At 44.6% G+C, this 25985-nt stretch overlaps 1 protein-coding gene and 2 long non-coding RNA genes across 3 annotated transcripts; 1 reads left to right on the forward strand and 2 right to left on the reverse strand.

Annotated features, from left to right (window-relative positions):
* Positions 1-630: 630 nt before the first annotated feature.
* On the reverse strand, positions 631-25877 carry LOC118497229. The gene is made up of 3 exons (XR_004899761.1): positions 25813-25877; positions 10659-10663; positions 631-1384 (listed from the first exon to the last, which is right to left on the reverse strand). It is a non-coding gene; the product is annotated as an uncharacterized LOC118497229 (long non-coding RNA).
* Positions 633-7580, reverse strand: LOC114507482 (GTPase IMAP family member 4-like). Its single transcript, XM_028525277.2, has 3 exons — positions 7504-7580; positions 5610-5681; positions 633-2392 (listed from the first exon to the last, which is right to left on the reverse strand). The coding sequence occupies exons 2-3, from the start codon at positions 5665-5667 to the stop codon at positions 1467-1469; spliced, it is 984 nt and encodes a 327-aa protein (XP_028381078.1). The 5' UTR covers positions 5668-5681; positions 7504-7580; the 3' UTR covers positions 633-1466.
* LOC118497228 lies at positions 14371-25728 on the forward strand. The gene is made up of 3 exons (XR_004899760.1): positions 14371-14383; positions 23050-23055; positions 25506-25728. It is a non-coding gene; the product is annotated as an uncharacterized LOC118497228 (long non-coding RNA).
* Positions 25878-25985: the final 108 nt, after the last annotated feature.

Genomic DNA, 25985 nt, shown 5'->3' on the forward strand with positions numbered 1-25985 from the left:
AGTAACAACACATACAGAACTTTCTGTAGCCTTTGGCTTTGTCACTGCAGACTTTGGAAGTCACAGGGATGGGACCCCCAGGTAACACTGGGCATTATAGGACCAAGCTGATGGTTTTCCTTTTGGAACAGGGAAGGGCTTATCCTACAACCCAGGAGGGAGAGACACATCATAAATCCCCTCTCACAAAGGCAAAGTGGTTGGTCTCTTTCAGGATGTGAAACCATTTCTTAATGTTATGTTTACTTTTTAAAAAAGGAACCACACTGTCCTCTCTCCTTTTTGGCTACTGGTGACTGGACCTGACCTGCACTGTGGTCCCTTGGTTCATTCCTCAGGCAGATCACCAAAGTTCCCTCTGGGCGTGTGACCACCAGAACCTGTGGCTAGAACATGGAAATGTGCTTTGGGAGCTCCTAGAAATTACTCATGTAGGAGTCCCCAGGAGAGAAGGGATAGATTTGCACTACTGTTATCCATACAATAAAGGGATCTCATTTGTAATCAGGAAACCTGCAAAGGTCTCAGAAACCATCTTGAAATTTTACCAAAAAGTGAAATTCTTCCCTGTGTTCTTAGAAGTATCAGTGTTTTTTCCTAAGGTAAAAGATTTTGAGTTTTGCACAGATATGAAAGAATAGAAAAGGTTTATTATAGTAACACTAAGGAAACAATTCAGGGCATGGGGAGCAGTGTGGGGACCACCCTCCCAGCAGGGAGTCATCAAGGTGTGGGGTGATGGTGGTGCAGTGGCATCATTTCGTTTCCCAAGGAACAGAGAGAACTAGTCTTTTAGCAACGTGCTCACATTGAGGCTGGTCAAAGCACTTCTATATGAACATCTGAATATTTTGAACGTTCTTGAATCCGTGTCCTTTGCCTTTTCCGTCATTTCACTTTGTTGAGTTCTGAGCGATCCATTTTTCAAACAGTTCTTTGTCCCTCAGGGGGCTGATGATAAGGAACAATTTCAGTCCTTGTGTTAGGATGTAATGCAACAAATTTATGTTAATGAAGAAAGAATTCTATAAGCATCTCTATCTATAGATTACCTAACCACATGGGTAAAATAATCACAGAGGTCTTAAAGGCAAAAATAAAAAGTAGAAGCCACAGGTAGAGATTCTCTGCCAATCTGGAAAGAATCTGGAAGAGAAATGGTTACTAAGTATAAGTAGAGCAGGCCCGGACTCACCGACTTTTGGTCTCCTGCATTCCTTTTCCCGTGTATCTGAGACAAAGTTCAGAAGGTAGGGAGCATCCATACTTTCCCCTGAACTTTTACAAATTGAGACTGTGTTCCTGGTTAACTCAATCAACTGTCAACAGTGAACTTTCCCACACTCCCTAGTCCTGAGAGCCTGAGGGACAGAAACAGAGAGCTCTGACTTTGGGGGATGACTAATATAGGGAAGGGGCGGCCAAAATTCACGGGAAAAACACATAGATTTTAAATGAGCTTAATTTTACTTGAAGAAGAAATGTAACAAAGGACTGACAAGCTTGAATATTTGCACGATGCACTGAAGTATACCACTATTACCCTCAACTTCACCCCTGGCATTTCGTTGCCTGCAAACATACTGCTTTTCCCTCTCTGCCAACACCCGCTCCATTTCTGCCTTTCTCCTTTCCTGCTCCAGTTTATCCTCCAGGTTTCTGATTTTCTTCTCATACTCCTCTATTATCTGCTTCTTCTCCCTCTCCAGCTCAGCTCTGCACTGCTCCTCTACCACTCGTATGTGTTTCTGAATCTCCTCCTCAGCCCTTTGGTACATCTCGTTAGTGTAGAATCCCCCATCGTTCTCCATCACCATGTGCTGGACCAGGTGCAGCAGCTGTGCCCTCTGGGCCTCCTGCTCAGCCCCTGTTGCCTTATTGTTGAACAAACAGTGGCGATCCTTGAAATCCTTCCTCAGATCCTGAATGAATTTTGGGGCTTCCTTTATGTAATCACAGAACTCCACGCCGTCCAAGTCATCCTTTCGGGTGAATAAGAGAATCATGTATCTCCTAGCTGTTGGACCAAACATTGTCAGCACCTTCTGTGCGGCCTCTTGCTCTTCCCTTGTGTACCGGCCCAGTGGGACCACCAGGAGCAGTGCATGAGGCCCTGGGGATGTCAGGAGGATGCAACGAGCAATCTCCTTCTGTGTGTCAGCATCTGGCACCTCGGTGTCAAAAAGGCCAGGTGTGTCCACGACCACTATTTCTCTCCCACTCCACATGCAGCTCCCTTTCTCACAGACCTTGGTGATGGATTTTGCTGCGATGGTGGAATGAAACGCTTTCTTCCCAAGGATGCTGTTCCCTGTGGCACTTTTTCCGGCTCCGGTCTTACCCACTAAGACTAGTCTTAGTTGTGACTCTCTGGAGTCTTGGTTTCCAAGCCCTGGGACATCAGGAAAGAAAAGCCACAGTGTGAGGATTGACCTCCAGCATTTCCCCTGCAGGACCCACACCCACCTGTGCCCATGTCTGTTGCCTGATCAGGTTCTATTCCGTGAGTGACCCCTGCACTCACAGGAGCTCTGAGGAAGCCCTGGGCCCCGTGTTCCTCCTGTGGGACTCAGAGAGCTCCAGGTACGTCTCCAGAGTCCCTTGGGCTGCTCACTCTGACCTTTGGCAGATAGGGCCCCAGAGGAGGGCACCCATGGGTGTGAGAGCTCTGAGCCACTGTAGGTGCTGTCCCTCCTAAGCCAAGGCAGCAAGTGACACAAAAGGTGATGGTGGAATGTCACAGCAGAAGATCCCCTCAACCCCACATCATAGTCACAAGGGAATTTTTCTTCTTCCCATGAAGAAGCCAGAGAGGGGGTGATTCAGGCCCTCCCTTCTTACAGGGGTGAGCAGGGCACCTGGACAAAAAGGAGTGTCCTCTTATATATCACATATGCAGCCCTATTGTCAGGGACTGTGAACCACACAAACACAAAACACCTTACTTAAAATTATGACCGTGTGTAGAAATGTAATGACATTTTCCTATTTTAAATTAACATGTTGAATACTTACAACTAGAAAGTATAGACAGTTCTCTGGAGTTACTGTAAAATCCCTTCACACTTAAATAATAATAATAAAACAACAACAACAACAACAACTCATGCAGATTAGCACCAGTAGAATTACACTTTCTTAGTCTCCCTTGGTTAGGCCTATGTGCTTCCTGGGAAAGTTGCAGGTTAATGAGAGAAACCATAGCCTACCAACTGGAGGATGTTTTCAAAGTAACTGTGCCTTCCGTTAAACACCAAATCATATGTTTAGCTCTTTCCCCATTTCCCTTCAGTAAATCTCTGTTTCTCTTTAATGTGCCTTATGGAAGAATGCTTCAGGATTTGGTGAACACAGCCCAGGGCCAGGCAAGACAGGAAACAACTGCACCCGAGCACCTGTCTCTCTGACAAAGAAGACCCTCCAGCATGGCCCTTGAGTGAGACAGTGGCCTCTGGCAGGACCCTGTATCACACACAGCCATCGTCTCTGCTCAGAGTCCATGCCCACAAGGTCACACCGATGACATTACAGACAGGAGTGATAACTGCATTTCCCTTTCAAAGAAATCATCACCAACACCCAGGTCCTCAGACCAAAAATCTACAAATCTCCCTTGATTCCTCTCTTCCCTTTACTTTCCAGATCCCACCCACTGGAATGTTCCCTTGCTTCCATACACAATCTGACTGCTTCTCTCCATGTTGAAGACCATCATAGTAGCCCAATGTACACCACAATCCATGCCTCAGCTGTCTCCTCACTGGCCTCTTTATTTCCAGTATGCCCCTTTTTGTCTATTCTGTAACGAGAATGATTTTTTTAAATATCCATCAAACAGAAGAGAGATTTGGCAGAAACCCCATCTCTGGCTTCCACAAGATCACTAGTGATTCTCCATCTTCCACACACTCTGTGAGGAAGCTGTTGCTAATCCAGGGAGTAGCCAAACCACCCCTGAGGGTGAGTTTCCCACATTTGATAACCAGCATCCTGGGAAGAGAGAAGTAAGTTTCCAGAAGCTGACACACAGGGCACAGGATGGCTACCAACAAGGAGAATGTGGATGGGGGTTCAGGTCACTGTGTCATTAGCATCACTGTGAAAGACTCCACCTAGGGACACCCTGAGGGCATCAGCTGTCACCACACAGGGAGAAGGGAAATCCTGGTAGGTGAGACAAAAGACCAGCTCCACCCCGAAGCAGGTTGCCAATGCTGAGGGTACATAGTGATCTATGTGACAGAGTGCTACTGTGGCCATGGACTCATCCCATCTGGGACATGAGCCTCCTGGGATGTGGATCTGCAGCTCCGCTCACGAATGCTGGGTCTGTTTCCCCACCCCTTGAATCCAGGTGACTCCTTCTGGACAAGAGAGCAACAGAAGTGTGATGCCAGCATGGGTCCTGAATGTGCGGTTGTGTAAAGCTGGTGTGTCATTCTGCCCTGCAGAGCCCTGCAGCTGCCTTGGGAAGATGCTGGACTTGCCACTTATCCCTGTCACGCTGGCCTGCCAAAGGGCCTGCTGACTAGCAGACACATCCATGAAGATTGGGATTGAGGATTGGGATTGAGACATGTCCAATCCCAAATTATCCAGTTGCTGGATCTTGAGAGCACCATGTTAGATGAAATAAGTTGCATGAAAAAAGGACAAGAGCCATATGATTTCATTCCTGTGTGGGATATAAAATAGGATGTCTCAAGTAAAAAAACAAAACAAAACAAACTCATGGACACAGAAAACAATATGGTGTTTACCAGAAGGAAAGGGAGGAGGGGAAAGTGGAACAGAGTAAAGGGGTCAAATCCCTGGTGATGGAAAGAGACAAGGCTTTGGGTTGTGAGTACACAATGCAGTACACTGATGATGGATGATAGGATTGTACACCTCAACCTTATATAGTGTTATTAACCACTCTCACCTTAATACATTTCATCTAAAAAATTTATCCAGTTATGCACTGAACTACCACTTACCACCAAATGCATGAGCCAGTCTGCCTGAGAGAGGCCTAGCTGGCTCAGACCCAAGAACTGCCAACAAAATGACTAATGTTTCCAGGCCACTACATTGTGCTGTGGTTTGAAAACCACCACGAATTCAACTGATGCAGTTACTTTCTGTAGACAAGGGAGTAAAAGGGGGTTTATGTGGGAAACTGAGTGAACCAGTCTGGGAATTCGTTGGTTACAGTGAGGCCACCTGGAGCAGTGACCACAGGGGCTTGAGTTAAATCTCCTTTACTCTCACGTTCCTCCTTCCCACCCTCACGGGGACTGAAGAGAGGGGCAGAGAAACAGGCAAAGAGGCTAGAGCGAGCCCTCCTGATGTGTGCACATGTTGGGAAGTAGGAGACAAGAACCTTCATCAATCCTGGATCACTCAGGACACTGTAACCTCTCTTGCTCTGAGCAGTGATGCCACATCAGGAGGGGCCAGGGTGAAGAGTCAAAGAAAAAGAAAGAGCAGAGTCGATGAAGACAAAATGAGAAATGGAGTTGAGGGTATTTGGGTCTTGCTCAGTTAGGGACTAGGTGACAGGACAGGAGAGTTCCCACCAGGTCCCCTCCTTCAGCCTGGCCTGGGGAGCCCGAGCCTCCTCTCACCATGGCTGGTCCCGGGTTCACTGATGCTGAAACTCGAGCTGTGCAATGGAGCTGCCATTGTCGTGTGAGTTCCTGTGGGTAAGAAACACAACTCATTTCAGGGAAATGGAGAGTAACTGCAAACCGAACCTCCTGCAGTCAGCAGTCCCTTCTTCCCCTAGACTGGCTACTTGATTTCTCCCCTTCCCAGCACTTCTCCACTCCCCTGGTCAGTCTCCTGCTCTTCCTCTGCACAAACATACAGGTTTCAGGTGCTTCCTCAGCTCGGCTTCCGGGCACTCTCTACCCCCATCCCCTCAGTAACTTGTTGTTCCAACCTCCATTTGAACTTTATCTGTAGCTTAGACCCTCCCCAGAGCTCTGAACTTTAATATCCCACTCAGTTTCTCCACTAGTCAAGTTCATGGGCATCTCACATAAAACTGTCCACAGGAAACCCTTGACCTCTCTACACTGTAGCCAGTACTGCCTTCAGGTCACAGGATCATCCTGTTCCTCACCAACCCCACCCAACTCCTCCTCTGTTCAGCCGATGGCCTCAGCCTTTCAGCCTGGGGCTCCTGCAGAGTGGTGGGGTCACCTACAGCTCATCTCTCCTCACTTTTGCTCATCTGTCCCACCAACTCGACCTCCAAAACATGCAGAAGTGTCCCTACTCCCTCCTTCAGGCTGATCCAGGCCACTGGGACTGGTTTCCTTGTCACAGCCCCTAAGGGATCATCTCATTCTCAGTCCCTCTTCACCTCCACAACTTTTCAAAAACTCAACACAGTTTTTAATTAAAACCTGGTTAATTTTCTCCAACACCTCTTCTTGCAACACCATCACCACCCACAGTACAGCTGCACTGGGGTCCCCTCGCCACTGGCTCTCCCAGTGTTTCCAGGGGTTCCCTTGGAGCACAGATCTCAGTCGGGGGTTCTGCATCTGCTCTGTCTACTCTGCCCTGGTCAGTTGTGAGCTTCATGACTATGGAACCTCCAGGGGGGCATCCTGTCCAGTACTCCCTTATTATCTGGGACAAGCACATTACTGGACACAGAGTTCTTCACAACACATGTTGTTAAATAAATAAATTGACCAAAACTCCCTCTGCTTATTGATTCCCTCTGACCTTGATGTTCAGCCTACATCTGAGAAAAGGTGGCCCTTTCCTTATTCATCCATGCTCACTGTCATTGGACCACAGTATTTCATTGTAAATATTTCATTTCCTCTCTGCCTACACAGGTTTGGCAGTGGGCAGAGCCATTAGAAGAACTGGGAGTGGAGGGGACATTGCCTGGGACAGGCTGAAAACGCCAGTTGGGAAGGGCAGGCTCCTCTGACAGGAGCTATCGAAGACTCACTTGAAACAAAGTTAGATGGTCCTTTGGAAAGAAGACTTATGTCTTCATGCCTTAAGGATAGGGAATAGAAAAGCCCTTCTTGTAACTTGAGAAGAGGAATCCCAGTATTTTGCAAATCAGCTTTGGCCACAGAGTGGCTGTTGGTCCTGGGTGTGGGAGCCCCGCTTCTGACACCTCCCAGCGCTTCCCACCCACCAGCTGCCCTCAGAGCCGACTCTGCCCACTCACTTGGCTCTGTCCTGAAAAGCTTCAAGTTTATATATAATTTCCATTAAGTGGTGAAGTGCATCACTTATTTGTACAAATATCCTCTGAGCAGCAAACCAGTAAGAGTGGCTAATTTGCAAGGCTCAGCCTTTACAGCAGATCACAGCCCAGAGTCAGTCAGCAGAGACAGGAAACAGAAAGCAAGGAGAAACCTGCACTGAGAGCAAGTCTGATAGGAGGTTTAACTCAGATCCCAGGGGAGGGGACTCCGATGCTCCACATCCCACATTTCCCTGACACTCCCCCCTACACATACACAATCACTCATGTTTCTTTACCTGCAAAATCTGTGTCCTGCTCCTGTCTGTGACTTCAAAGTCTGAGCTGAGTGAGGACAGGGAGGACAAGGAGGAGGAGGAGGAGGAAGTGAGGGGAGGAGCTGTCCAAACTGGCTCCTGTAAGAGGGCTCTGCACAGAAAGGCTCTCATTTCAAATTGGAGGAGAGTCTTGGCTGTTTCCGCTCAGTTCCTTGCAGCATTTTCTGGGACACCAAAAGTTGGCAGGTTCAGTTGTTTGTCGGGGCACATCCCTAGACTGCAGGTTCTATTCCTGACTATGGGGGCAATAAATTGATGCTTCTCTCACATGGATATTTATCTCTACCTAGCTTTCTCTCTTCCTTTCTCTCCCTCTCTCTAAAAAAAATCAATGAAAACATAACCTTGAGTGATGATTTAAATAAATAGGTAAATAAATAAATTGAAGGAGTGATAAAGATCTTCTCAGACAAGAAAAAGCTAAAGGAGTTCATCACCACCAAACCACAGTTACAAGAAATCTAAAGGGACTTATTTAAGAAGAAACAATAAAAAATTCAATCTCTTACAAATACTCAAATGGTGATAAGCATGTACTCATCTATAATCACTATAAATGTAAATGGATTAAGTGCCCCAAGCTAAAGACATGGGGCAGCTAAATGGACAAGAAAACAAGACCCATACACACTCTGTCCACAAGAGACCCACCTGAGGATGGAAGGCACACAGAGACAGAAAGTGGAGGGTAGAGGAAGATATTTCATGCAAATGAAAGGGAGCAAAAGAATCATCAACAAAATGAAAAGGCCACCTCCTGAATGGGAGAATAGAGTTACAAATCACAGAGCTGATAAGAGGCTAATGTCCAAATTTCATAAAGAATTCATACAATTCACTTGCAAAAGAAATCAACAATTCAATTTGAATACATGGGCAGAAGTTCTAAATAGACTTTTTAAAAAAAACGACATATGGATAACCAAGAGATCCAAAAAAGATGCTCAACATTGCTAATCATCAGGAAAATGCAAATCAACACCACAATGAGATATCACTTTACAACCATTAGAATGGCTGCTACCAAAAAGACAAAAGTAATGAGTGTTGGTAGGACATGGAGAAAAGAGAACTGTTATGCACTGGTAGTGGGAATGCAAGCTGGTGCAGTTACTGTGTATGGAGGCTCCTGAAAAGTTAAAAATAACTGGGCTGGTCAGCAGGGCTCGGCTGGATGGAGCATCTCCTGTAGCAGAGGATTGTGGGTTCCACCTGTAGTCGGGGCGCATGCTGATAGGGATGGATCAACGCTTCTCTCTTTTCTTAATGTTCCCCTTCTTCTTTCCCTAAAAACAATAGACACAAATGTCCTCAGGTGATGATTTAAAAAATTAAAGATAGAACTACCATATGATCCAGCATTTCCACTACTGGGTATGTAGCTACAGAAAACAAATATCTCTGCAGCATGACTTACAATAGCCAAGAAATGGAAGGAACCAAAGCATCCATATATGGATGAATGGATGAGGAAATGGTGATTTGCATGGAAGAGTGCTCAGCCATAAAATGACCCAAATATTTCCATTTGCAGTGACATAGATGGATCTCAAGGGCATTATTTAAGTGAAATTAAGTCAGACCGAGAAACCCAGATATTGTATGATCTCCTATGTGGGATATAAAAGAAACAAACAAATGAAAAACCCAAGCTCAAAGATCCAGAGAGTGGATTGGTTGTTCCCAGAGGTGAGAGGTGATACAAATGGTTGCAGGGGATCAAAAGGTAAAAAATAAAATCAAATAAAATATAAAATAAACCAAACACACAGTGTAACAGGAGAACATGTATACAAGGTAATGGGAAATACCCAAATTGTTAGAAAAATGTTTACAAAACTGATTATTAAATCTACTAAAGAAGTAATTAATTTTATTTTACATAAACTAGAATTTAATAAAGCTGGGGAATTGCAGGTCCTTAAGTATGTTGGACGTGACCAGGAGACTCAGTGGTGGGAAAGCAATGGTAAAACAGGCCAAGGGTGGTCACACAGTCTCATGTCGGTGCCTTTTACATGTGAATTCGTACCTGTTCTTGTCCAAAGACAGCATCCATGTATGCACGGTTGTTCATAATTCCCACTCAAGGACATTTCATTGATTTTAGACAGAGAGGAAGGGGTATGGTGGAGAGAGAGAGAGAGAGAGAGATAAAGAGAGAGAGAGAAAAATCACTGTAAGAGAGAGATTCTGCTGGTCACCTCCCACACTCTGCAGAACCAGAAATGGACCCACAACCCCCTGGGGCATGGGATGGCCCTCCAACCAACTGAGAAACCCAGCCAGGGTTGTTGTTCTTTTGTCTCAATTTATTGATTGAGGGAGAGAGGAAGACAGGCAGAGACAAAGACAGAGAAACATCGATTGGGTGTTCCATTTACTCATATATCTCCTATGTTACCCGACCAGAGGTAGAAAGTGCAAGTCAGCACACAGGGAACGGGCTCCAGCCAGCTGAGCTCCCTGGGGCTATTTCTGCACCTCTCCAAGCTCAAAGCCTCAAAGGCTTTGCAATTGTGGTCTCAGCAAGTTTCAATCTTGTACACATTTCCTGTTTTTTTTTTCACAGTTTGACATCTTCTCCAATACGAGTCTCACCTTCTCATGCACATAAACAGGTCTGCACCACTGCGGTGGAAATTACATGGTGAAGGCACCACAAAACTATCTTCACACCCATCACACCCCAGTCCCAGGAAGCCTGGGGTCAACCACCGCTGTCAGCCTCAGGGTCTTCTCCCAGACTTAGGAGTCTGAGCCTCGATGATAAGAGGTCTCAACCCATCTCTGGAAGGCAGACAGAGATGAGGATGAACTGGGGTGACCACTCAGTCACCCCATCCCAGAGAGGCTGAGGCTGAGGCTTAGGTGGCCACAGGGGCTGACCTGAGAGCCCCAGCTGAAGTCAGGGACAGCCTACGGGACATCCCCCATTCCTGACACTCACTAAGCTGCTCTAAGGATTTGTTCTCAAACAGGAAAAACAATCAAGAAAAGCAGACAACTGAAAGAGACACTGAAGGGACACAGATAACAGAGCAATTAACCCTAAGAGAGCCATGAACTCAGGAAACCTATGGGAAGACACCTAACCAAACAAACGAAAAATAAACTTTCCCTCAGGTATCAAGGTTATTAACCATTCCTCTGAAGTCAACGAAAAATAGTGGAAAATATTACCTATATTTTCTTAAAAGGATGTAAGAACTGTCAAGGAAAGGAGGTTGCTCAGGTGTGGAGCCCCATGAAGGGGGAAACCCAGACCTGTAAGCTACGGACAGCAGCCCATGCCCACTCTGAGGAGATTTACCAACTGGGAGAACTTCGACTGCGCATCTCCAGCCCCACTGACATGGGAGCCAAAGGCAAGGGTGGATTCAACAGGTTTCTACAGGGAACTCTGACCATAACCCCCAAAGGGCTAACCCCTCAAAAATGTCAGTGAGCAGTACCTGGTGAGTGCAGGGAGGGTTGAGAAAGAAAAGGCCAGGGTGCACTGCAAACAGGCAGAAGATGCTTGTGGAGAGAAAACAGAAGGGAAGACCACAGAGGAAATCTTTAAAGCTGCGATGGTGGAGCTGAGGAAACACACCAACCCAAAATTCGGACCACCCAACAGATCCCAAAAACGATCATGAAGAAGGAATTCGCACTTTGACACATAAGACGAAGCTGTAGGACATGAAAGCAAAGAGAATTCCTCAAAGGAGCCAGGAAGACAGACCCATGACCTTCCAGGAGGAGATGCTGGAACTGCACTGACCCCTGCCCAGTAACAGAGCAGCCGGAAACAGTGCCAGCAGACCTGCAATGAGCTCAGAGAAGATGACAGCTGACTCAGAACTGCACACTCAGGGGACAGCTGTCAGGAGTCAGGGCAACACACGTGCATTTCAGACAAGGAAGGGGAGCGCTCCTGCCCCCAGCACTTCCTCACTGGAGGGATTTCTACAGAGTGTGCTGGACACGAGTGGAAAGCAATCCCACCAGTGACTCAGAGGGGAAAACAAAAACTAAGTTAAACTAACGGGAACAGTACAAAATAATAGAAACAGCCTCTAGATTCTAAAAGGAAAAAATTAAACAAAATACAGAGTAATATTTAGATTGGGATGGAGAGTGGGAATGGAATTATAATGTCCAAGGTATTTTGTTGTATAAAAGGAAGATAAAAGGATAGATTAACTTCAGACTTTGATCTGTTAGCAGTATGTGTTATATTCACTGGGTAGGTACTAAAAAGTGAGGAAAAGTGTGTATAACTTCCAAACTAGTAGAGAAAAGTGCAGACTGTGAAAAAAATCCAAAATAATTAATATTCAACAAGAGCAAATAAAAATGAATCATGGAACAGGTTGGACAAGTAAAAGTCAAGAAATAAAAATTTTATATGTGTCATAATAGATTGGAAATTATAATTATGAGACATGAACCAAAGGTTTCAGTTACACACACACACACATTTTTCAGTGGATTGCAAAAGTAATTTTAATCTAAAGCATATAACCAGACAAAGGTTGAGAACAGAAGTTTAGGAAAATACAACAATCAAATTCTAAACCAATAAGAACAAACTACCCAACAAACCTGGCTTTCCATTCAATTTGTATGACAGCATGTTATGTGCCAGGCACTGTTCTAAGGACTTGGATATATCAGCAAATAATCACGGGTAAAGATTCTTGGTTTGGATCTTCCAGTGTTCCTGGAAGGGACAGAAAATAAACAATAAGGAATAAATGTGTAGAGTATAAAATATATAACACATTCATCTGTGTTAGAAGAACAACAACAAGTATAGTAAGACGGGTGAGGAGTGCAGGCGGCAGGTGAGACCTCAGCAGTGTGGTGGGGGCACAGCCAGAGCCCTGCGCACCAGCTCAGACACAGCTTTGCATTTCCACCTGCCGCACTTGGAGTCCTCACTTTGTAAGGGGAGTGATTCAGTCACACTAAAATATGGGCAAACCTGCACTTAGGGTGACAGGTGCAACACACATTTCTCAGTCCTCACCAGAGCAGGCAAGTGAAGATGCAAAAAGGACACAGAAGATTGAAGCAACCAGTTTCATGACCTTGACCTCATGCACATGTGTAGACACTTCCTCAAATTCAGTCCCTTGTTTTCAAACAGATGGGGAACACTGACCAACACTGGTCTCAAAGAGTGCTTTGAAACTGTATAGTATTGAAATAACATAGGGCATATTTCCTGACCACAACATAATTAAAAGATAAGTAATAAAATACCATATGTTCATCAATTGGAGAACATAGTTTTATTTTTATGCGTTTATTTGTGGCCTCTGCCATCACAGTTGTCCCAGTTTTCCCCCCAGACATTCCCACACTCCCTCAGGCAATGCCTGGGTCAAATAACCCATGGATCAAATCAGACCAAGTAATCAAAATTGAGAAATGTTTAGAACAAGAACATAATTGAATGCTGTATTTTCAAGTTTATGAGATGCAGCTACACAGTGATCACACACTCAATTCTAGCTTTAAGTGTGCTATTTTAGGAAAACATACAGTAAGTTGCAGGACACAAAGTCAGTGTACAAAACTTTACTGTGTTCCTACAAGCCAACAATGAAATTTCAGGAAAAATTTTAAAAAAACAATTATTTTTGTAATTGAAGAAAAAAATAAAATACCTAGGAATAAACACCAGAAAGCATGTGAAGGACGTATACAGTAGTTCCTCCCTATATTGTGGTTCACTTACTGCGGCTTCAGGGTATCATGGGTTTTTTTTTTTAATCTAAGTCTGTTCCACAGAGTTTTCACTATATTACAGGATTTTGCACTATATAGGTATTTATATAATATTTATGATTTTAATTATTTGCCTAAAAATTATAAAACAATATAAAAAATATAAAAAATGTTAATTCAAACATATTAAAAGAATATTAAATCAAAATAAAATACAGTATGTATTCATCAGCAGATGAATACTGTACTGTATACAGTGGAAATGCAGTGCACCACTATCACTTGCTCAAGTTTTCAACGTGAGATTGTACACGGCACGCTATTGGCTAATGGAATGGAAGGCAACCAACCACGCGCTGATTGGCTCAGTGACAGTAGATTTGGTCTGTTTGCTCTCCCACACTGTGCCCATATGTTCAGCATCTCTCCCTGTCCACTTCACATCAAGGTCTGATCACTGAATATAGTGTTGCTCTGTGGTGTTGTGTTTTTGTGAAATTTTTGTAAAAGTTTTAATTTATTTCAAGTCCTACAATGCCACTCAGACATTCTGCACTTTCTAAGGCTTCTGGCAATAAACCCAAGTGCCAAAGGAATATGCTTACCATGCGGAACTTCTCAGCATGTTAAAGGAAGGCAAAAGCTACATGGCAGTAGGCCACCCTTATGGGATCAATGAATCCACTGTTGCTACATAAAGAAAGATGAGAAGAATATTAGGTCTACAGCAACAATGACTTTTAAAAATAATTTTATTTTAATTATTGCTCACGTACAATTTTCTATCTTTTACTCCCATCCCAGCCCACCCACCCAGCCCTCCCCACCTTCCTCCCATTTCTACCCGCCCCTAGTTTTTCTCCATGTGTCCTTTATATTTGTTCCTAAAAACCCTTCCCCTTTTCCCCTGAAATTCCCCTAAAATTCCCTCCCCCTCCCCTGAACACTGTCAGCCTGTTCTCTATTTCAGTGTCTTTGGTTATATTTTGCTTGTTTCTTTGTTTTGTTGATTAGGTTCCTGTTACAGGTGAGATCATATGGTATTTGTCTTTCACCACCTGGCTTATTTCGTTTAGCATAATTTTTTCAAGTTCCATCTATGCTGTCACAAAGAGTAGGAGTTCCTTCTTTCTTTCTGCTGCATAGAATTCCATTGTGTAAATGTACCATCGTTTTTTGATCCATTCATTTACTAATGGGCACCTAAGTTGCTTCAACACTTGGATATTGTAAATTGTGCTGCTATGAACATTTGGGTGCATAGGTTCTTTTGGATTGGTGTTTCAGGGTTCTTAGGATATAGTCCCAGCAGTGGAATTGCAGGGTCAAAAGGCAGATCCATTTTTAGTTTTCTGAAGAAGTTCCATATTGTTTTCCATAGTGGTTGTAACAGTCTGCAGTCCCACCAACAGTACACTAGGGACCCCTTTTCTCCACAACCTCTCCAACACTTGTTGTTTGTTGCTTTGTTTATGATGGCCATTCTGACTGGTGTGAAGTGGTGTCTCATTGTGGTTTTAATTTGCATCTCTCTGATAGCTAGTGATATTGAACATCGTTTCATGTGTCTTTGGATCTTCTGTATGTCCTCCTTGGAGAAGTGTCTGTTCAAGTCCTTTGCCCATTTTTTAATTAGATTCCTTGTCTTCTTAGAGTGGAGTCGTGTAAGTTCTTTATATATTTTGGAGATTAAACCCTTGTCTGAGATATCATTGGCAAATATGTTTTCCCATACAGTTGGTTCTCTTTTAATTTTGATACTGTTATCTTTAGCTGTGCAGAAGCTTTTAATTTTGATGAGATCCCATTTGTTTGTTCTTTCCTTTGTGTCCCTTGCTCTAGAGGACAAGTCAGTAAAAAAGTTTCTGCGTGAAATATCTGAGATTTTCCTACCTATGTTCTCCTCTAGGACTTTAACGATGTCACAGTTTATATTTAAGTCTTTTATCCACCTTGAATCTATTTTTGTATAAAGTGTAAGTTGGTGCTCGAGTTTCATTTTTTTGCACGTGGCTGTCCAGTTCTCCCAACACCATTTGTTGAAGAGGCTATTTTTATTCCATTTAGTGTTGCTGCCTCCTTTGTCAAATATTAATTGACCATAGAGACTTGGGTTTATTTCTGGGCTCTCTGTTCTGTTCCATTGGTCCATGTGCCTGTTTTTATGCCAGTACCAGGCTGTTTTGATTACAGTGGCCTTGTAGTACAGTTTAGTGTCGGGTATTGTGATCCCTCCTACTTTACTCTTCTTTCTCAAAATTGCAGCAGCTATTCGGGGTTCTTTATGATTCCATATAAATTTTTGAAGTGTTTGTTCTGTCTGTGAAATATGCCATTGGTACTTTAATAGGAATTGCATTGAATGTGTAAATTGCTTTGGGTAGTATGGACATTTTGATGATATTAATTCTTCAAATCCATGAACACGGTATATGTTTCCTTTTGTTTGTGTCTTCCTTGACTTATTTCCTGAGTGTTATGTAGTTTTCTGAATACAGGTCTTTTACCTCTTTGGTTAGATTTATTCCTAGATATTTTATTTTTCTTTTTGCTATTTCAAATGGGATTTTTTCTTTGATCTCTGCTTCTGCTGTTTCATTGTTGGTGTACAGAAATGCCTTTGATTTCTGGATATTGACTCTGTATCTCGCTGTTTTGCCAAATTCATTTATTAGGTCAAGCAGTTTTTTGGCAGAGTCTATAGGGTTTTCTATGTACACTATCATGTCATCTGCAAACAGTGACAGTTTTGTTTCCTCCTTTCCGATTTGGATGCCTTTTATTTCCCTGTCTTGTCTGATCACTATGGCTAAAACTTCCAGTACTATATTGAATAGAAGTGGTGAAAGTGGACAACCTTGTCTTGTTCTTGATCTTAGTGGAACAGAGACTTTTAACAAGACTGCAAAGAGGGTGGTCACTTCCCACAATAAGACCATTGTGAGGATGGAGTCTGCATTGACCCTGCAGATAAATGACTGCAGGAAGAAGAATATCTCACTGGATGCCAACATCATCTGGACGAAGACCAAGAAACTTTATGATACTTTTGCAGAAAGCAAGGATGTTCACAATGGTGATGAGGATGAAAACGAGGACAACGATGCAGAAGCAGGACCATCGAGTGCTTCTCCCACCAGAGCAACCCCATTCAATGCCAGCAAGGGCTGATTTGACAAATTTCAGACATGCTTTGGACTCAAAAGCATTTCTCTACATGGAGAAGCTGCCTCTGCAGATAAAAAGAAGCTCCAGCCCTGGCTGGCGTAGCTCAGTGGATTGAGCACGGGCTGGGAACCAAAGTGTCCCAGGTTCGATTCCCAGCCAGGGTACATTCCTGGGTTGCGGGCCATAACCCCCAGCAACCTCACATTGATGTTTCTTTCTCTCTCTCTCTCTATCTCCCTCCCTCCCTCCCTTCCCTCTCTAAAAATAAATAAATAAAATCTTTAAAAAAAAAAAAAAAAAGAAGCTCTAGCAACTCTCCATAACTATGTTCATTACTCAGATGAAGAGATCAGTTACACCTACGCATTTAGTGGAAATAGAAGTTACAGCCCAGGGTGAAGATACTGCACCACCTGATGAAGCACCTTATGAAGTGGTGCCTTCAGAAGAGCTGTAATACTCTTCTTAGCTGTGCAGTACATTCATCTCATTGTCATCACCTTCATTGACATCAGTACTGCACAGCTACGGAATTCATGATCTTCACCATTAAAGTTGTAGTATACTTCACTGGTGAGTACCATATAGAATTTTATATGTTGTTAAAGTTATGTAGATTTAGGAGTGTAGAAAGTGTTTAAGAGCATATGAAGTGTTTATAAGAGTGTGGGAAAGGTTTATAGGAGTGTGGGAAGGGTTTATAAAGTCTTAAAATATATATATAAAAATAATAAAGTAAATATAATGCTGCTACTTTGCAGATTTTCACCTCTTATGGGGGTCTCTGGAAGGTAACTCCCAGGATAGGTGAGGGATCACTGTACACTGAAAACTACAAGTCATTATTAACAGAAAAATGAAGAAGACACAAAGAAATGAAAAACATTGCGTATTCATGGATTGGAAGGATCCAGCTGGTTAAAATGGCCACAGTACCCAAAGGAACATACACATGAATGCAATCCCTATAGGAATCCCAATGACATTTTATAAAGGAGTAGAACAAAAAATGATCAGATTTGAATGCAACCACAAGACCCCAAATGGCTAAAGCAATCCCAGAAAAAAGAACAAAGAGAGAGGTATCACACCCCCTGACTTCATATTGTACTACACAGTGACAATCAAAACAGCATCTGTATTGGCAGAAATACAGACACACTGACCCATGGAACAGACTGAGGGCCTGAAAATAAACCCACATATTATATGGAAAAATAATTTTCAACAAAAGAGCCAAAACATACAATGTGAAAAGAAAGCCTCTTCAATAAATGGTACTGGGAGAAATGGAAAACCCCATGCAAAAGAATGAAACTGGACTACACTGCTATTTGTCACCCTTTACAAAAATTACCTCAAAATGGACCAAAACCCTACATGCAAAGCCTTAAACAATAAATTAATACAAGAAAACCTATGTGCCAAGCTTATTGCTTAGTCTAGAAAGGTTTTATGAATTTGGCCCCAAAGGCAAGAGAAGTGAAAGCAAAAATAAAAGAAAGGCACTATGTCAAACTAAAAAGCTTCTGCACTGCCAAAGAGACAACCACCAACAAAGAAAGAAATCCAACAAATGGGAGATGTGTTTGCAAACAACAACTCTGACAAGGGATCAATATCCCAAAATATATAAAGAATATATACAAGTCAACAACAAAAAGCAAACATTCCAATAAACAAAATGGGCAAAGCAACTTCTGGTCAAGATGGAGCCCTAAGCAGACATGCTTACAGGATAATGTCCTCCTCTATGTTTTAGATAAAGTTCTTTATTCTTTTTATTTAAAAAGTATTTATTGGGATGACATTGTTAATAACATTACACAGATTTCCAGTGTACGATTCTTTGACACATCATCTGTATATTGCACTGTGTGCCCACCACCCACAGTCAGCTCTCCTTCTGTCTCCACACATTTGACCCCCTTTACCCTTTACCACCCCCCTCCTTCCCCCTGGTGAGCACCCCACTGTGGTCTGTGTCTGTGGGATTTGGTCTGACTCCTCCTTCTGGCCAGTGGGCCTGGAGCTGGTCTCATGTAGAGCGGGGCTCAGGATCTGCTGAACCAACTGCAGCCTGGCTGATGGCCCATCCACTTAAGAGTTAAAGAGCCCCTTATTTCCTCTTTCTCTCTCAAAACAAAACTGTTTTTGGTTTTGTTTTCATGTTCCATAAACTGAGGATAACCACGAACTTCTTTGTAAGGGACCTGAGATCAGAAATTGAAACAGTAAAGAGGAAGTAGGTGGGCACCTCTAGGGTCTTGGCAGCCTGGGCTGGGAGACAGGGCCAAGCACAGGGTCAGGCAGAGTTCATGGCCTTTCTGAGAAAGTCAGGAGTTCCCGGACCCCAGGCTCCCCTGGAAGCAGGCCTGCAGGTGCTGCTGGATGCCCTGGAGTCACAGTGCACTCATACAGAGAGGGGGTCCCTGGTTGTGCCAAGGAAGGAACAAGAGAACGAAAGAGAAATGGAGGAAAGAGGAAGATATTGTATGAGATTCCGAGAGTGGCTAAAACACTGTCCCACACACTGTGTCCCTGAAAGCTGCAGAAACTTCTGGTCCCACAAGCCCAGGAATCCCACATCAAAAGGTCAGCCAAGCTAGGTTCCCTCTGAAGGATCTGCAAAGGGTCCTTCCTGGCTGGTTCCCAGCACTTCATGGCAGCTGACAGTCCTTGGAGGACCTTGGCTTCTGGCAGCATTGATCAGGTGTCTTGTCTTCCATCTCTGACAAGGACAAACCAGGCTGTACCCTCCATACTGAGCTTGGACACCCCTCAGCTGAGCTGAACACTCCAGTCCATCCCTTACAAGCCCTTCCTTCCACCCAGCAGCAGACAGGACGCCATGACTCTCCCTCACTCTGGAACACCTCCTCCCTTTCCTCTGGGGTCCAATGACAGGGTTCTCACCTTGATCTGAGGTCTCGCCTTTAACATTCAAATTCTTAGCAAAGTCCCTCCAAGGCCACCTTCACCTTTGCTCCCATGTGCCTCAGAGTTCCTGCAGCTCTTGTCCATCCCCAAGTCCACAGCCACTGCCACAGGGTAGGTATTGTTTACAGCAGCACCCACTTCCAGATACTGACCCCAACCCAGTGAATTAAATACCCCATGTTATATATTTCGGTATTATTATTGTCCTCATTATTGAATATATTGGCGGTGACCTTGGGGAACACAATGACACAGGTACCAGGTGCACAATTCCACAACACATTACCTGTATCCTGTGTTCACCACCCAAGTCACATCTATGTCCATCACTTTTTAATCTCTTATGTACTCCTCCACCTCCTCTTCCCTCTCCCTTGGGGAATCAACACACTGTTGTCTGTGTCCCTAAGGTTTTCCTGTTTCTTCTTTTTTTTTTCAATCCCTCCACGCCAACCCCATGAAGCCCTACCACGACCCCGCATGGCTGTCAGACTGCTCTGTAGTTAATACCTCATTTTACCATTAGGAATGGGAGCTGCAGAAAGGTTAAGTTATCCACCCTGGAGAAAGCCATGTCTGAATCCTGAGAGACAGATTACAAACAGGACTTTGACCAGTCAGCTGACCATCACACTCATCCTTGCTATCTGCCTCCAGGATCCAAAGGCTTTCCTTGTGTCGATCACCTGGCAACAATCTACCAATGACAAAGTCCTGCCAGGGCCTACTACCACGTACCCCCTCCCCAAACCCTGCTCCTGTGACCTGGCCTCTCTGGGTTCCTTTCCTACTTCAGCCAAATAACTGTTGTTGCTTTTCCTGGTTTCCACTGACCTCAGGCTGTGTCTCCTGTCACTGAATCAACCCCAGTGTCCCTGCCAGACCAAGTATGGGAACCCACACAGACCCTCAGCCCATTCCCATTTGTTTCAGTTGACCATGAATTGAGTGAATAAATGCACTGGACGTTCACCTCATGTTGTCTGACATCAGTATTTGTAGGTGTCAATTCATCCGCCTGACACTCACATTGAACAAAGACACTGCTCTGTCATCCCCCCCCACCTGCAAAACCACACTCACACCCAAGTGCAGAAAGACACACACACCCACTAGGGTGTGTGCCCACAGGAAGAGAAGACCCTGAAGAACTGTCCTTCTCTCACTGGAGGGGACATCTCCCCTGGGGAGTCTGTGTCACTATCAGACCCCTTAGCAGCCTGAATGCAGAGGCTGCTGAATCCCAAGGAAACTTGAACTACAGACTCAAGTCCCTGGGAGCCACAGAGACTCTGTAGAAAGTCTGCTTCCCCAGAGGACTGTCCTCAATGCCTGGCACACTCATAGGGTGGGGGTGTGCTTTTCCATTCCGGGGTGAAGCCGAAAGAATTAAGAGGGTTGGAGATTTTTATTTCAACCTCCTAATAAAGGGAAGACAGGCCTAGTTGGGCTGAGCATTGGTGACACCATTGTGGGCAAAGTGTCAGCCCCCCTGTGCCATGCAGATCCGGGAGGGTCAGCTCCAGGCCCAAGTAAATGAGCCAGGTTAGCCAGCTCATCTCTGCACCCATGCTTGCTCTGCCCCCAGGGTCTCCACCCTCACACACAAACTGAAGCTCACCCCAGATCCTGCTGGGTCCCTATGGCGTCCCCTTCCCGGTGCTTCACAGACAGGAAGTCCCAGGTCACTCATGCCCTCACATCACTGAAGAGACACGTCAAAGGGGAAATAATCGGCAACAGCTGAGCACGCAGTGGAGCCAGAGGCCCCCATGCCCCACCTGGAACCACAGCAAACACGAATGGGAACCCAACACCAAGGCCGAGACTTGGCACTTCCTCTGCTGCCACCATCACTCTGCTTCCAGGGTCCTGCACAGATCCCCGCGGGGGCCCTGACAGGGAATCTGGATTCTGGATTCTTTGTCCATTTTCCAATATCTTTTCAAAGGAACCAACAGGAAAAGGCTACCATTATCCCTTTGCTGAGATGGGAGATGGTCAGTGGTAAACAAATGAGAAAGAAAGAAAAGCAAAGTGTCCAGTGGGAGCAACAAAACACGTGATTCTTGCCCTTTGGTTGGGGAGGGATGGAGCCCAGAGGTCCCCCAGGGACAGCGATAGAACTGCTGGGATTCGGGGAAGAGCCCCCAGGGGTTTCCTTACACAGAATACAGTCTGGTCTTGCCTTAAACCAAACCTGACTCTCTTATAGCTAGTGGATTTGATAATTTACATCTAACACAACTACTGATATGGTTGGGTTTCAACTCATCCTTTTGCTACTTGTTTCTGTTGTCCCATCTGTCCTTTGTTTTCCTTTTTCAGCCTTTTTGGTGAATTTTAAAATTTCACTTTATTTCAACTACTGCTTTATGAGCTGCACCTCATATTATTTTCCCAGTGGTTGCTCCGTGATTGACAGCAGGCACTTTTCACCTACATTCTACCTCCAGTGAACAGTCCATCACAGCATAAGTCCTGTGAGATCTCTGCAACATTCTACCATTGCTTCCTCCCTCCCCATTTATGCATTATTGTTGTCATACCTTTTACAGTTACATAAAATATAACCTCAACCAGCCCTTGAGTGCTGGCCTGAGATGCAAAGGGTTGCTGGTTCAGTTCCCAGTCAGGGCACATGCTGGGTTTCTGGTCAGGTCCCCAGATGGAGGCTTGTGAGAGGCAGCCACACATACATGTTTCTCTCCCGCTCCTCACCTTACCTTCCCCTTACTCTAAAAGTAAATAAATAAAATCGTTTTTAAAAACACTTTTAAATGGAGAGATGGTAAAAGAAATTGTTACTTTGGTCATGGAAGGTTTTGTTGTCAATTTTTTTTAAATTTTATTTATTTATTTTTAGAGAGGGAAGGGAGGGAGATAGAGAGAGAAACATCAATGTGCTGGGGGTCATGGCCTGCAACCCATGTATGTACCCTGACTGGAAATCGAACCTGTGACACTTTGGTTCGCAGCCCGAGCTCAATCCACTGAGCTACGCCAGCCAGAGTTTCTGTTGTCAATTTTTAATAAAAGACCAAAATAGTTTTACAACACACTAAACATGAAAGGTTTTGAATGAAGGCATCAAACAGTTTCCCATTCAAGAAAGACAGTTTTAATAATACGAAACAGCAACTGATTTAAAATTTGCAAAATTGCAAGTTTTTTTCCGTTGATAATATGTAGTTGAATGCTACGTATAAAGTTTCAACCATAAACACTGAAAGGCCCAACAAAGAGGGAGGACCACACTGACCGGTGTCCACTGGCAATGTCCAGCAGAACATCAGCTTCCCAACGATGCTGACTCCAGAGCACCTGGTTCTCTCCAGTCACAGAGAAAAGAAATAAAATCTGTGGATCTGCCTGGTGGTTTCATTGGTTGGAGCATCGTCCTGTACACCAGAAGATTTTGGGTTTGGTCCCAAGTCGACACATAGGGGAGGCAACAGATGGATGCTTTCTCTGTCTCCCTCTCTCTCTCTCTCCCCCATAGCCTCCACTCTCTCTAAAACCAATAAACACATAATCAGGTGAGGAATTTTTTTTAAAATGCTCCAAATACTTAAGTCACAGAGAGGTAATGGCTGAAACATCCATATAGATTTCCCCTCCCTGCTGAGAACCCAAAATTGCCGCCTTGGGTGGGGGTGGGGGGGCTGGAAACAGAAGGAAGAAGTAAACAAAGTCCCTTCATTGGCTGAAATGAAGGACACAGACAAAGCAAGCAACAGCACTGAGGAAGTTACATTTTCCCTCTCAGTGCTCTAAGGAGCCCCAGTGCCCCAGGATGCAGCTGGACAGGGTGCGTGTCCTGAGGTCTCTATGGGGGTCGCATCTCGCTTGATTGACCTTCTTCTCTTCCTTTGCCCTTCCAAACAGATTCCAGCAGGGATTTGTCTCATTGTAGATTCCTCTTCTCCCAATGTTGTCACTTTTCACCTCCTCCCTCTGATGTTGTCCCCTCCGGACTTCCGCAAGCAGTGACGCTGCTCCCAGGGAGGACTTGGGGTGAATCTGGTGGTCCAGCCTTGCTCCAGCAAGTCTCCATCACATTCGTCCTCTTCTCCTTTTTCCCCAGAGCAATCCTCTCCCTCCCCACCTGCCACCTGCCAGCCCTTCCCAAGTGTTCTTCTTTAGAGCTGTAGGGGAAGTGAGGTATAAGACATCTGCCCAAATAATATTGTATGTCTTAAAGAATTCCCAAAATCTATGAAGAATGCTGTAAACTCGGGGAGGAAAATTCAATTGGTTCTATAGGTTTGTTCAACTCTTGAACCTGTCAGATGAGAGGCACCAGTCCCTCACGGTGGAAGCACTTGCTTCAGACTGCAGGGGCAGACCCTGATGGGGACCGATCACCATCTGGCCAATGAAGAACATTCCCTGGCCCCTTCCCTGTGATGCAGAGAACACAGCAGGACCAACTGTGGTGCCACATGTAGGACAGAGGATTCAACACAGCTGGATAGTCCACGTGAGAATTCACTTTCTAGCTGACCTTCCTATGGAAACGTCTCCTTCTCATCCAAGACACCAGTAGGACTCGCCTGTCAGATGCTGGTGTGCTTGGAACAAAGTGTTCATTTTCTTTCCTCCCCATTTTGTACCAAGCCCCTGGTGTCTACCAGAGCCTCACAAAATATTTCTCCCCTCACCCTTTGGAGAGTTGGTGAACCAATTTGGCTCAAGGAATACTTCCCCAGCACCAAGTCCTTGCTGCTCTTAGAAGAACTTTCTGAGCTCCTCCCCCCTGGTGCTTCCCTCTGGGATCTCAGTCATGTGCCACTGTCCTCTGTCCGTCGTGTCCAGGTCACCCAGAACTGCAATTCAGTTCTGTGTCTGGTCCCACAGTAACAGCACGTATGGAACTTTCTATAGCCTTTAGCTTCGTCACTGAGATTTGGGAAGTCATGGGGATGGATCCCCCAGGCAGCACCAGGCATTACTGTACCAAGGTGATGGCTTTCCATCTGGAAGGAGGAAGGGCTTATCCTACAACCCAAGAGGGAGAGACACTTCATAAATTATCCCCTTCTGCCAAAGCCAAAGCAGTTGATATCTTTCAGGATGTGAAATCATTTCTTACTATTATGTTTACTTTTCACAAAAAAGAATGAGACTATCCTCTCCCCATTTTGGCCAGTGGTGACTGGACCTGACCTGCACTGTGGTCCCTTGGTTCATTCTCTGGGCAGACCACGGAAGTTCCTTTTGGGCATGTGACCACCAGGATGTGATGGTTGAACACGGAAATGTGCTTTCAGAAATCCTAGAAGTTACTTGGATAGGTGTCCACAGGAGAGAAGGGATAGATTTCAACTACTGTTATCCATATATTAAAGGGATCTCATTTGTAACCAAGAAATGTGCACAGGTCTCAGAAACCTTGATTACACATAATTTCTCCAGGCACCTTATGAGAGAATCCAAGAAGAATGTGGTTGTTGATGGGCAGAGGGGTTAAGAACAAGGAGAGACCTCTTAGGGGGTAGACACGCCAAGCTCCAAAGTCATCCTGAGCTTTTAGCAAAAAGTGAAATTCATCCCTGTGCTCCTAGAGGAAGTATTAGTGGTCTTTTCTGAGATAAAAGATTTCCAGTTTTGCACACATATGAGAAAAGAGAAAAGTTTTATTATAGTAACAGCAAGCAAACAATTCAGGGGGTGGGGCAGCAGTGTAAGGACCACCCTCCCAGCAGGGAGTCATCAGGGTGCAGGGAGATGGAGGTGCAGTGGCAACAGCTGGCTTCCCAAGAAAAGGAGAGAACTAGTCATTCAGCAACATGCTCAAGTTGAGGCTGGTCACAGAGTTTCTACATGAACATCTGAATACTCCAAACGATGCTCTCTAGCCTGTTCAATTTGTCATTTGTCCTTTCTGGCATTTCACTTCATTGAGTTCTCGGGGATCTATCTTCAGACAGGTCTTGGTTCTTCAGTGGGCCACGCATAAGGAAGAATTTGAGTCCTTCCGTAAAAATGTATTTTCAACAAATTTATGCTCATCAAGAAAGGATTCTATAAGCATCTCTATCTATAGATTACTTAACACAAAGAATTCATTTCACTAACCACATAAGTAAAATAGCTCTTGAGGTCGTAGAGGCAAGAATAAGGAGTAGAAGCCACAGACAGAGATTATCTGCCAATCTAGAAAGAATCTGGAGGAGAAAGAGTTACTAGGGATAAATAGAGCAAGCTTGATGTCACCAACTTTTGGTCTCCTGCATTCCTTTTCTCTGTGTGTCTGAGAAAGAGTTCAGGTCAGTTCAGGTCACAGGGGGCCTCTGTATATTCTGCTGTCGAGTTTTACAGATTGGACAGGTGTCCCTCCCCTGTAAAATCAACCAAACGTCCACCAATGGCCAACAGTGAACTTTCCTGCCCTCCCTCATCCTGAGAGGCTGAAGGGCAGAAACAGGGAGGTCTGACTTTGGGGAATGAGTTCTGTGGGGAAGGGGCCCCTGAAAATATGCAGGAAATATAGGCAGATTTTCTTTTTTTCTTCAAGGGGCTTGAACACATATTCAAGAATCAAGCCAGCAACCCTCAGTGCTCCCATGATGATGTCAATGCTCTCATGCTCCACTTCACCCCTGGCATTT

Source organism: Phyllostomus discolor, chromosome 10 (assembly GCF_004126475.2).
Source record: "Phyllostomus discolor isolate MPI-MPIP mPhyDis1 chromosome 10, mPhyDis1.pri.v3, whole genome shotgun sequence".
NCBI classification, from domain to species: Eukaryota; Metazoa; Chordata; class Mammalia; order Chiroptera; family Phyllostomidae; genus Phyllostomus; species Phyllostomus discolor.